Source organism: Macrobrachium rosenbergii, chromosome 20 (genome assembly GCF_040412425.1).
Source record: "Macrobrachium rosenbergii isolate ZJJX-2024 chromosome 20, ASM4041242v1, whole genome shotgun sequence".
NCBI lineage: Eukaryota > Metazoa > Arthropoda > Malacostraca > Decapoda > Palaemonidae > Macrobrachium > Macrobrachium rosenbergii.
Window position 1 is genome coordinate 24992622 of NC_089760.1, and position 12926 is coordinate 25005547.

At 35.4% G+C, this 12926-nt stretch overlaps 1 protein-coding gene across 1 annotated transcript in view; it reads right to left on the reverse strand.

Annotated features, from left to right (window-relative positions):
* Positions 1-12926, reverse strand: part of LOC136848909 (uncharacterized) — a 96885-nt gene that overhangs the window by 30488 nt on the left and 53471 nt on the right. Inside the window, exons 31-43 of the mRNA XM_067121732.1 lie at positions 10845-10996; positions 10298-10462; positions 9733-9829; positions 9014-9157; positions 8658-8794; positions 6629-6778; positions 5786-5955; positions 5302-5426; positions 3172-3415; positions 2384-2482; positions 1124-1264; positions 819-988; positions 460-487 (exon numbers count right to left, since the gene is read on the reverse strand). Of these exons, the coding sequence (XP_066977833.1) occupies positions 460-487; positions 819-988; positions 1124-1264; positions 2384-2482; positions 3172-3415; positions 5302-5426; positions 5786-5955; positions 6629-6778; positions 8658-8794; positions 9014-9157; positions 9733-9829; positions 10298-10462; positions 10845-10996 (1822 nt within the window). The remainder of the gene's footprint in view (positions 1-459; positions 488-818; positions 989-1123; positions 1265-2383; positions 2483-3171; positions 3416-5301; positions 5427-5785; positions 5956-6628; positions 6779-8657; positions 8795-9013; positions 9158-9732; positions 9830-10297; positions 10463-10844; positions 10997-12926) is intronic.

Here is a 12926-nt window from a genome sequence, read left to right on the forward strand (position 1 = left end):
ACCATTCGGGTCATTTTACTTGATTGTGTTCCACTGTTGGTCATAATTTTATTGTTAAAGACTTCTTTAGAGTAATAAACATCAATCACTAATGATAAATGCTGGGAGTATAGGAGCAACTTAAATCAATTAATTTATTTGATCTTATTTCCTCATTCCATTCTGCGTTACTAAATACATACATACATACATACATACATACATACATATATATATATATATGTTATATATATATTTATATATATATCTTACTTGTATAATTACCTGGGTCAAGGAGTGATAAAAGTGATAAAGTTTCCATGTGTTCTCCTGGAAATAAGTTAACTAAAACATCTATGTCCTAGAAGTAAGAGACAAGCTCATAAATATATAATAAATAGGTCTGCATTAGACAGGAATCAAAAGCGCATTAGCCATGAAGTAAATGCTTAATTGTCTGGAAATTATTGAGAATTTGACGGCGCTTTGTAGACGCAGTACTGTCCGTCTGTGGATGAAAAATCAATGAAAAATTGTTAGATTATTTTAAACGGTGAAGTTGTAGAGTAAATGATATGGTGAGAGAGGGAAAAAGATATTGTGATATTCCATGATGTCTGATTTATGGTCCTTTTTTAAATCTAATGTTTAACAATATTGCATTCATATTTTTTTGAAACGCTAAAGTTTGATTTGCCACAAGTAAAAAGAAAAAAGGTAAATTCAAGCCACTTCCAGATAACTGAAATTGCTGCTGAAATCTGAACGCGGTAAACAAATACTTGACTTTAATCCAACTGACATAACAAAAAATCAGTCCCTCTTAAGTTGTCTCTTACCTGGTCGCCATCCAATAAATTCTCCGTGTTTAAGATTATCTTCCCTGAGCCAGTCCTCCAGAGGCTTAAAATATTCTCTGATGACAGAAGCGTCCATTTTCCCTTCTTCTCCAGTCAAGACGCTCATGGCCTCCTTCCAGTGTCTGGAAGATCCCAGCTGGAGCATATCCCTGTAAAGGTTGCAGAGAAGATTAGTTAAGCAAAATACAGATAACACATGTAAATGGGATATTAAGAGAATCTTCAATACCCAGCTGATGTGAAAGAGAATTATAGTGCTTTTGTTAGTGGATTTTTTAACTCACCCAAGAACATTGCCAGCCTCTGTTGATTGATAGATATCACACTTGTGCAACGGTTTGTTTGTATCTAGCGGGTCATACTCTCCTGCTTTCAGGCACAGAGCTTTGTGGAACTGGAACTGTATGATGAAGCTCACGAAATATCTGTGAAAATAAAAGTAATTTGAAAATGTAAATAATGGAACATTAGAAGCGTTATGAAACACTCCTGAGGAGGTTTCTAATACGTGGTGATGGATTGAATGAAGATATTTACTTTTGGAAGAAGAACTGGAATGCTGTGGATTTTCTCGAGAGAGAGAGAGAGAGAGAGAGAGAGAGAGAGAGAGAGAGAGAGAGAGAGAGAGAGAGAGAGTTGTGGTATTGCTACATAAGTGCGTATGTCTACAACTTTCATTAGCACAGAGGGGAGACTAAACAAAACACTTTTTTAATCATACTGATCTGTTGTAATTTAGAATTTTTCTTGATTATTGTAAAGTCCTACTTATTACTGAATGACAGACCTTTCGAACACCAAACAGGAAAACAAATTTCTTCATCATTCTCTTTAGTTTTTATGTCACATTCCAGAGCCATGCTTGTTACTTAGTGAAAAGTTTCACCATTTCTGCGACCGAGAGAAAGCTTTTCTTATCACAGAAGATACACTGTTGCTTTTTGGGATTCATTGTAACCCACTGACACTGGAAACTAAACAGTATACTTTTAGATGAGTCAGTTCTTACCCTTCCCCCTTATCCACTGGTACATTCTTCATATCTGCTGCTGGATTATGAAGTAAGTAATCTTCCACTTACACCAACACATACAAGGCTTAAATAAATCGTCTATTTCAGAAGACAACTGGGACATTTGGAAAAGATAAGGTAAGATGAAGCTGTCAGTAATTAAAAAGGCTGCTGTAATTTGTGAGGACGTGAATAGCAAATACATGATTATGAAAGGCAGTTCTAAATGATTCGAAATCTTCACTGCTTCAAATCAACAATGAAGACATTGGCAAGACATTAACTGGTCCTAAAACGGACCAAGAATCTGAACAGCAATTATCTGTTTCAAAAGGTTACTGAGCATATAACTTCTTTTCTTAATACCCTACGGTGTAATGGAAGAACATAACTCCATGACTTATTCAAGAGAAGATTTCTTGAAAAAATAAATAAAAGAATAAGAAAAATATTACCTCACACTTCTTTTTTTCTTATACTCAATTAATTCAGGAGATGACTACTTACAAATATAAAAAAATGGAGAACCTACCCAATGTACGGCCGGTTTTCAGCTACGTGGAATTTCGCTCCTGGGTCGAAGTCGTCCTCTGTCCTGAGAACAGGAGGTTTGATTCCTTGCAACTCGTACCTGAAACGGATTGAATTTACAATAATGTTAATAAATAGAGAAACGAAAGGTTAAACGAAACGAGAGGTAAATAACAAACTGAAATTGGTTAGGGAGGTTTATTGTTACTGAATGTGACAAAGATAAATTATCACGGAATGAATTCGAGAAAATGGTTGTTAATAAGATATACAAAGGAATAAATGGGCTTTACAGCAATTAAGAAAAACTGAGACAGATTTTTATAACAAGTCTCAGCATAATATTCCTTCCCTATATATTTCCAGTTGTTACCTTGGTGTAATATCAAGTAATGCTACATAATTCTATCTATTAGAATGTTTCATAAAAAGTTAGAACTGCTGGAAATGCTTCTTTAACAAAAGTCAGCCAAATCAATAGGTATTGTACATGAATAATGTACAAGACCAGCACAAGTACATGCATATTGGGGCTGATTAAATTAAGTATACTGTATTGTGTAACTTATCTGGTATCAGAAAACTGAATAATGTAACTCATTTTCTTTCAGTAAAATTTCCACGGATCAAAAAAGGTTACAATTGAGGTAGCATTCAAAGTTTTCCTTAATGCTAAATTTGTATATTCCTAAAATAATACAAGCAATCTTTAATCTTCTTGAAAAGGATTAAAACGGCGTCACCTTTCAACACTACAGAATACCAGCAAGAAGACATATCTATGGTTACCTTAGATCCCACCAAGCGCAGTTCCAGTCCTTTTCTGGAGTAGAACCGTCAAAGAGGCTCCATCTCCAGGAGTCCATGGCGTAGGCGAAGGGCAGGAAAGCAATCTTGCTGAGAGCCATCTGAAGGAGGAAGTTGATGTCGACCTCGTAGTCTTCCTCCACTTTCTCCAGGAGACCAATCTTTTCGAGATGCTTCGGAGTCGAGACGCTCAGCGCTAAAGTGTCTCCCAAGGCCTCGTGGAAACCTGAGGGGGGTACGATGGTTGTGGAATGTTTTCGTCTTAGGCAGAGAATGCTGGAAATGTGTTGTCATTATTTGAATTAATAAAGCCTAATGTAAATACACATACCCCCACACATATATATACAGTATATAGATATATATATATATATATATATATATATATATATATATATATATATATATATATATATATATATATATATATATATATATATGTATGTATGTATGTATATGTACCCTTGAATCCTTAGAAGGCAAATGCACTGTCCTTCCGAGGATCTTTTGTAGATTTAAGAATACTAATTTGTTAAACTGGATCCTGAAATTATATATATATATATATATATATATATATATATATATACATACACATATATATATATATATATATATATATATATATATATATATATATATATATATATTTATCCAGGATACACTCAGGACCAAAATAATGAGGACAGTGAGTATTACGTAAAAGAACTTGTCACAAAGTACAAGTGTGCTGGACACCTTGCGTGGGCAGACTCCCACAACCAAACGCCCTGCCCCATCCCCTACTCTCTCTCTCTCTCTCATTAAATCTCTCCTGACCTGCCTATCTCAGGAGTGAGGAACCTCTTTGTTGAACTCAAAAGAACGTATAAAAATCGCCGAAAGCAATGAATAAATTAGCTATTAGGCTTATATTATTAATGAAATATTTGTGTTCGAATCATATTCCTGAATGGATATAGTTCCCCATAAAACGTTATATTTTTGTCAAAGAAAATAAAAGCCTATTAAGAAAATTATTCGAAGACACTTCACCATCGCTTACCCGCTGTATTAACTTTTCCAGAATCAGTGTCTCATTGATGCTCGCATCAGGTTCCGAAGGTTTGCTGAAAGCTCCTGAGTGTTGATTTCTGGTATTGGTTGAGATCTTAAAGCCATTTGCCAAAAATAAATAAATAATTTCATTTTACTTCTTTTTGGGATTTCTGACAAACTCGATTATCTTCTTAAAATCTTTTGGACAGCAACAATTATTAGGGTTCTGGTAGCTTCCCTAGTTTAAGCCTTGGTCATATTTGGTAGATTTCACTCGCAACACGACCTTACCGGTGGAGCATCAGTAACCACTGTCTGGTTCTTCCTGGTCCTAGCTTGGGTGGAGACAGGGCTCTGAAGAATCGAATATAGAATTTAGACCAAAGGCCAAGCACTGGGACCTCCGAGGCCATTCAGCGCTGAAACGGAAATTGACAGTGAAAGGCCTGAAAGGTGTAATAGGCGGAAAACCTTACAGTTGCACTATGAATCAATTGTTAGGAGAAGGTGGAAAGTAAGATGGAAGAAAGAGGATATGAAAGGAGGTACAGTAAAAGGAACGAAAGAGGTTGCAGTTAGGGGCCGAAGGCACGCTGCAAAGAACCTTAAGTAATGCCTACAGTGCACCGCATGAGGTGCACTAACGGCACTACTCCCCTAAGGAGGATAGGGCTCTAGCGCTGATCCTGTGCATATGTTCGGTCTCAAGTACGCTGTGTATCAGTACAAAGGCCTGTCTGTCACTTATGAGCGGTCTTTAATTCTCTAAATAGCTTTTCTTTTGAGGAGGGAGCTGTTATGTGAATGTCATTCCGATATTAAGAATCACAATTTTGTCTTGTTATCCTTAACGTTAGCCTTCATTGTGATTAAATGTATTATGTAATGTGTGTCGCGAGAATGATTTAGCTTACTGACGCAAGCTGACGTCACAGTAGTAAAGGTCACTAGGGAGGCCAGCTTCCATCTCTATTGGAATCCTCTCTCGCAACTTCGCCTCCAACCGTGTCCCATCAAAGAGAGAGAGAGAGAGAGAGAGAGAGAGAGAGAGTAAGATGAAAACCAAATTCTTACCTGGATTACCGCCTTTCCTGAAGGCGTAGGGCAAATGCTTGTACTGGAGATAGTACTGTATGTGACCCATTTCGTGGTGGGCGGTGATGAGGTCAACCATGTTCACTTTTGTACACTGCTTGACTCTGCAACAGGACTTTGATTATTTTCTTATGGAGTATTCTATTCCTTTATCTATTTATTTACATCCTTTCACTTGTTCATATATCGTGTCATTTTCTGTAATCTTAATGAGTTAAATAATTATATATTAAACTTAATTTAAAATGAATTTGCTTATTGATTTATCTATTTTTAATAAAATCAATAAAAGAAAATACCTCAACAAACACTGTTTGTTTATACTCGGTTCAAGAGAATTGATTTAAAAGAAAAATACTATACTCGTGTTAATATCTAATAATATGAAATCATCTTCTTAACGATTACCATGCATCCATATTTCACAGTGAGAGAGAGAGAGAGAGAGAGAGAGAGGTCACACCTGAAGTCTTTCCCGTTGCAGAAGTCGAAGGCAGAAGGGTGGCAGTTGACCTCCCTGTCCCCGGGATGTTCCAGGAGCGAATGTTTCCAGAAACTCTCCGGCATCCGGGTCAGGTTGAGGGAGGCGAAGAAGTCGTCGGACAGTTCGAACATCATCTTTGGGGTGTAGCCCTGAAGTATTTATTATCATTATTACTATTATCAGTATTATTTTTCTTTCTAATGCATAAATATTCGTATCATAAGCTTGAAAGGCCATTGCCTTTTAAGGCAAGCTACTAGATTTCAGGATGCCCATATGAAAGAAAGTAATGAAACAATGAAAAAAAAAAGAAATAATTGAAGGCAAACAAATACACACACACACACACACACGCATATATATATATATATATATATATATATATATATATATATATATATATATATATATATATATATGTTATATATTTGGGTGTGTCAGAAAAACTAAGGCAATGGGTGCTGCACAGAGCCTGAGTGCTACACCCTGTCTTAAACTTTCGAACCTTAATATCAGGACAAGGGTAACTGTACCGAGATGAGGTACCGCTAAAAGAAAAATAGATTGGATGGAATAACCTGGTGCAAGCCATAATTTGTTACTAACTGCCAACAAGTTAACAATAATGAAATAATGAAAACTTACTATGCCAGTGAATGCAAGTGCGGAAAATAAAGACATATCTATCAGAAGGACAAACGGGAGAACCGTAGAGAGATAATGGCGCACAATGGGTAAATAAACAAAGATAAAAAAAAAAGCAATCAAGAAGATGCAGGATTCATGTATGAAACACGTTGAATACAACGTACGCCCACAAACCTGTTTGACCATCTGCGGCGTGACATCAAGGGAAACCTTATTGGGGTATGGCGCGGCGATGTCATACACCCTCCACTGCTGAGCCCACATGTTGCCCAAAAGGTGGGCAGGGATCGGTCCACGCTCCGTGACGACATCCCCTCCGTATACCTGGGGAAAATTAAAATTTATGCCGCTGAAATATTGAAATAACATCTTTCTGGAAGTGGAGCTTTCTTCATTAGCAGTGTAATCGGTACAGAATTATATTCAGTTGAGTCTGTGATAAAGAAAAATGAGATTTTTAGAGCATTTAAAGGTTGAGAGGCATTTCTGCAACAGTAAAAATTCACTCTGCGTCTTTGTGAATAACAGGATCATGTAATGAAACTATTGGGCATGGAATACACAGAGGAATTTAATGATCACAAACAACACGAATAGGTCTTCCCTACTGTAACCTACTAAATATCTGTCTTTCTATTCTTGTACTGAAAAGATATTACTTTCGTCATTACCTAAGAAATTTTGTTTTTCTTCCCTATTCAAGCCAAAAATGATTTCATGGATGCTCTCAAGCAGAATATACGGCAGAAACCCATTATTAGAGAGATACTCGTTCATATCGATCAAAATCTTATATCAAGCAGATAAATTAAATATAATACAGATGCAGAATTAAAATATAAAATTAAAATACGCCCATATAAAGTAGGAACATGTTCATAAAAAACAAAAACGTGTCTATGTTGCCCAAAAATACCTTTGCCACGGATCATCATCGGATCATCAGATGGAGTTATCAGAGATGTCAACCAACATATTATGTCATTTGTAAGTGTCAAAGGGACACGGACCTAAATTATTTCTTAATGGAGAAGTTACAGAGGCGCTTCGCAGCTAAATTGCGGAATGTGGTATAGTCATATTGTAGCTAGCAGACGCTACCAGTCTCGAGATGTTGTTTAAGGCCTGTACCTGAATAAAAGCCTGTTATTGAATAAGGGGACTCCTGCGTTGTGTAGCACACTGAGGCCACCAGGCTCGTAATCTTGCTTGTTTTCATAACAACGTGCTGTTTTGGAAACAATTTATGATTTTGACGATTAAAAAAAAGGGTTACATAATTAATAATTATGCTAATGAATTTAGGGGTTAATATTTTACTTATTATTTGAGACCAGAGTTTGCACAATAACGTCAAGTGATCTTGATAGTAGGTATAATATTGATATTTTTGGCAATGATAAAATGAATACCTTAATTTTAATCCAGAATTAGATGAACGGCGAGACTGACCTATCATCCAAATATTTTGGATTACTTTACATAAAAAAAAACTCTAAGTGAGTGGCCCCGTACTTATCTAATTGAAAACACAAAACTCTCTGAAAGAGATTTCTAACACCAAAAAAGTATGTTGCAAATGTTTAAATTTTGATTTTGACGTTGCTGACTATATCAGAATTTTCAAGGAAAACATGACTACTCTGTTGGGGAAGATTCTTATAAGTGTATTTTCTCTCTTGTTCATGACAATGAGATGTCCTGCATGAACTGTGATAATACAGACAAAAGATAACAAGTTCCCAGATAAGATATACAAAAAATCAACATTTTCATACTAATATTCAGGCGGCAAGAATCAATACAGCATCTTTCAAGGAAAACTACAAGAGTAACTTTTTCTTGCTAATTTTCATGCTTTAAAGACCAAAATACAGCATTTTCCCAGATAAGACAACTTTCATGTCTAGAACCTATACATTTTCTGACAGGACGACAAAATTAATATTTTCTTCATAATTTCCATGCTGTAAAGACCCAATACAATATTTTCCCAGGAATGACCACAAAAAAATAAAATTTTCTTCCTAATTTTCATGCCTAGACCCCATACATTTTCTCAGATAGGACCACAAAAATTAATATTTTCTTCCTAACATTTATGCTGTAAAAGACAATAAAACACCATACCAGAAAAAAAAACAAAAAATTAAAATTTTATCTCTGAATTCATGGCTGGAAGTAGCCATGAGGCCACCATTACCTCTCTTAGCTTTCTCCTGACGTAAGCGTGGAGCTGTTCGTAAAATGGCCTCAGTTGTTCCCAAACCGTTGCTATTTCCTGACGGAAACCTTCTGTCTCGTAAGACGAGAGATCCATGTCACCTTGGTTTTCAAAACCTGCAATGGACGTACATGAGTTAAATAATATATGAATGCGAAAATACTGTACTTGAGTCTATTCATTTAAGAGGTGGTAATTAACTACGGTTTTTTATTTGAGGCGCAAGGCTCTTAAAACATAGCGTTTCCAAAGTTTTGTTTTTAATTTTCATCTCATATTTTCAGGCAGATGTCTGACATCGGCCATGAAAAATCAGGGGCACACGAAATTCTTACCATTCAACTTGGCAGCTTTATTCGCCATGGGAACGAACTCACGGTAATGCTGTCTGACCAGTTTTCCCGAGTGGTCTCGCCAGGTCATCCAGATGTACTTTAGTTCTTCGTTGTCGCGGCTGGTCTTGAGTATTTCTGACAAGTCTGGGGTGGCAAATTGAAAGAGGGTCTTATACATCAATGTTTTTATTAAGATTTTTAGTGTGTTTGATTTTTCTTATCCGTCATCCGTGCGTTCATATTAATTCGTATGACTCTGTTTACGCTTCTCTCTCTCTCTCTCTCTCTCTCTCTCTCTCTCTCTCTCTCTCTCTATATATATATATATATATATATATATATATACATATGTATCTTACAATCGGCCATTAAAGTATGAATGTGGCCATGACCATTGCACTGTTTCTCCTCTGGAGGGAACCCTTGTCTGTGAACATGAATATATATATATATATATATATATATATATATATATATATATATATATATATATATATATATATATATATATATATATATATATATATATATATATATATATATATATATATATATATACACATTAGAGACTCCTATGCTTTAATGCTGCACTACTGTCTTGAGGCAATGGAGCTTCCCAGAGCAGCAATGTCCTTCAAATAAACAACAACATTTATGGGTTAAAGAATTCATGGATTTTTTTACCATCTAAATTAGTGTTGCCAACTGAAAAAAATTACCTTCCGAAAGAGTTAGATCGCATTTTCTGGGGTCGTGGTAGCTGCACACCTTGGCAGTACTGTAGATGGTAGACATTTCTGTTGTGATTCTGGTGTACTGCAAAGAGAGATGAAAGCTGAACGTGTTTCCATCTGCAAACTTTCTATAAGGAGGAAAAGTTCCAACGTAGCCTAGATCATATAATTTAGTTCATTCGTTCTCTCTTCATCTATTTCTCATATATATATATATATATATATATATATATATATATATATATATGTATATATATATATATATATATATTATATATATTGTATGTATATATATATAATATAATATAAAATAATATAAATATAATATATATATATATATATATATATATATATATATATATATATATATATATATATATATATATATATATATACACACACACACACACACACGAATGGAGGGAGATAAATTGTGTAAGTTCTCTCTGACACCAAAAAATACTGAAAGGAGCATCATACAAGAGCAACCCTATTTAATCAGCCTATTTCGAAAGTATAAAAAAAAAAAAATTAGAAAAAAACCCCTTACCTCTTTGAGCTCCTCTTCTGGTAAAGCCGTCTCCCCAAGCACAGACATTTCCTGAAACTGCCTCTCTAAGTATTCATCTCCCAATATCCTTCGTACGCTCGTCCACTTTTGGATTCTGTTCCACGAGTCCTTTTGAACGGCAGCATATTTTATCTGGGCCTCAACCTGTTAAATCGTGATGAATATGATCATTATAGCACCATCAGTCACAGAGCTTCTAATAATAATGGTCTATCGAAGGACAATTAGCACAAAGAACCACGCAGGCTGCTTCTGTTCACACTATTACTGGCCTGGCCGTTGGTAAATTTGCCAGTGATCAACACTAAACTTTTTCTTCTAAAATATATGGTAACTCAAGGTCAGGGACTTTAATTTCACACGTAAACTATATATATTGTGTGTGTATATATATATATATATATATATATATATATATATATATATATATATATATATATATATATCAGAAATGAAATTACCTGGTCAAACATGTTGCAAAGACAAAAGACATAAATGTAACGCAGCCAAACGTTGCGTGACTCACCATTTTCTCTTTGTTGTGGTCAGTAATGTTGGTGTTGTATTTCCAGAGAAGACGGACGACTTTCGTGCATTCTTTTGACATGAGCGAATTTTCCTCCCTAAGTAACCTAACGGCCGCATTGTGAACAATGTGACGCTCGACTTGAACGTGGCCTGTGATGGAAACGAATATGGATAAGCTTTCTGTCATTTTCTTTTTATTTTTCGTTGAGTTTATTTCCTGTGCTGCAAAAATGCTAAGACTACAAAAGGTACCCAATCTAAGTAGTGCATTTAAAATTGTTTTTCATATTATGTACATTTGCGGCAGACTGTAACGAGTTCTCTCTGACAGTAATGAAAATGGTCTCGACGCTTTGAATTAAACTGGTTTAATCTTATTCCGAGAACTTGCGACAAAGTATTACTTGTAGACTCTAATTAACTATAGATTCTTGACAAAATATAATCATCGACCACTTTTTCAACATCATTTAACTCATAAGATATCTCTTAGATCAATGAAAATTATAATTCATAATCTAATTTCAAATTTTCCTCCTCCTCGGCAGTGGATCGAACACTGACCCTCTCTTTGTGAGGTGAGTATAATGATCAACAGTCCACACACACACACACACACACACACACACTCACACACACACACACACACGCTACATATACTTGCATCCAAAATGAACTGGTTCACATTTTAATAGCAAATGAGCATAAGGTAGACAATTTAACAGGAATATAATCCAATCGAAAATTAATAGAGTATAAAAAAAATCTGAATAAAAAATAAAATGAAACAAAGAATTACTTCGTACAGAGCTCAGCATAGGATTCATAGCGAAGTTGGTTAAAATGTGCAGTATGTGACCACAAGATTTTTATCATAAATCAATGGGCTTCTTATATTAAAAGAGTTCAGGTCTACCGAAGCTGTCGAATTTACGTTTTCTTTATTTTGACCCGTCATAGAAAATCAAGAGTACTGAAGATTACTGTAAACATTGAAGGCAACTTCAATCCTTTGTGTTTGTCTGTACGGACACATAAACTTGTCTTGAAGCATGGACACTAAGTTGTTTTTCCAGTAGAATCCATTTCTAATTACATGGGTGGTTCTACGATAAAAATAACACTCATTCATTTGTTGGCTTCTGACCCAAGGATGACCCAGTAGCCTATGTATGCGTGGATATGATTACAATATGCCAAGTTTAACTATTATAAACGGTTGAATTATTTCAGAACTCAAAATATACGATGTACACTCAAAGACTGAAATATTTAAATTTAATAAAAGCGTGCAGACACCTAATTTATCACTTCGTAAGGCGCGTAAGCCTACTAGTCCCATGTAGAATTAAGATGCAATCATCACCCACATGACCTACCTAATGAATATTTCCTTAAGAACCTCAGGTAATCAGAAGTGAGGACACACTCTTTAATTCTTTCTACAATGTCGAATTGAAGTTAGCCAAAATAGATGTTTATTTATAATTTTCAGTAAAAAGAGTACGCCTAAGACTGATAAATTTAGGATATAGCCTATAGACTTTTTTTTTTTTTTTTTAAACTTTACTTTGCAGTAGGTTGCCTTTATAATGATCTCTTAAGTTCTCGATTTCCTTTCAGTTATTAAAGCAGGCTTATCCCCACAAGCTTATATATAAACCTGGAAAGAATGAAGAGGTTTTCACCTCCCGTGATAGGATCCGAAACGACGCACACAGATTCCATCAACAGAATGTGAAAGCTTCCTTGTTCAGTTACCGCTCAGGTATAAACTTGAAGCAATAAGTAGATCAAACAAAAGTGCTTGCGGGTCAGTAAACAGGTCACTGCACCACCGAGGAGAACTAGATTAGAATACCGACCGAAGCGAACCAAATTTGGTGCGAAGGCCTATGAAACTTCGAGCCTTTGTTTATCTGGTAGTTTGACGTCTGTGGTTGCTGCCAACCACAATGTGGAAAATATGGGTCTAGTTATCATTCCTACACCTCTACACAGGATGGGATAATTCCCCCTACCCACCCAAAGCCTACGAATTCCACTACAATATGCACCTGGCAAGAAATTAATATTATTT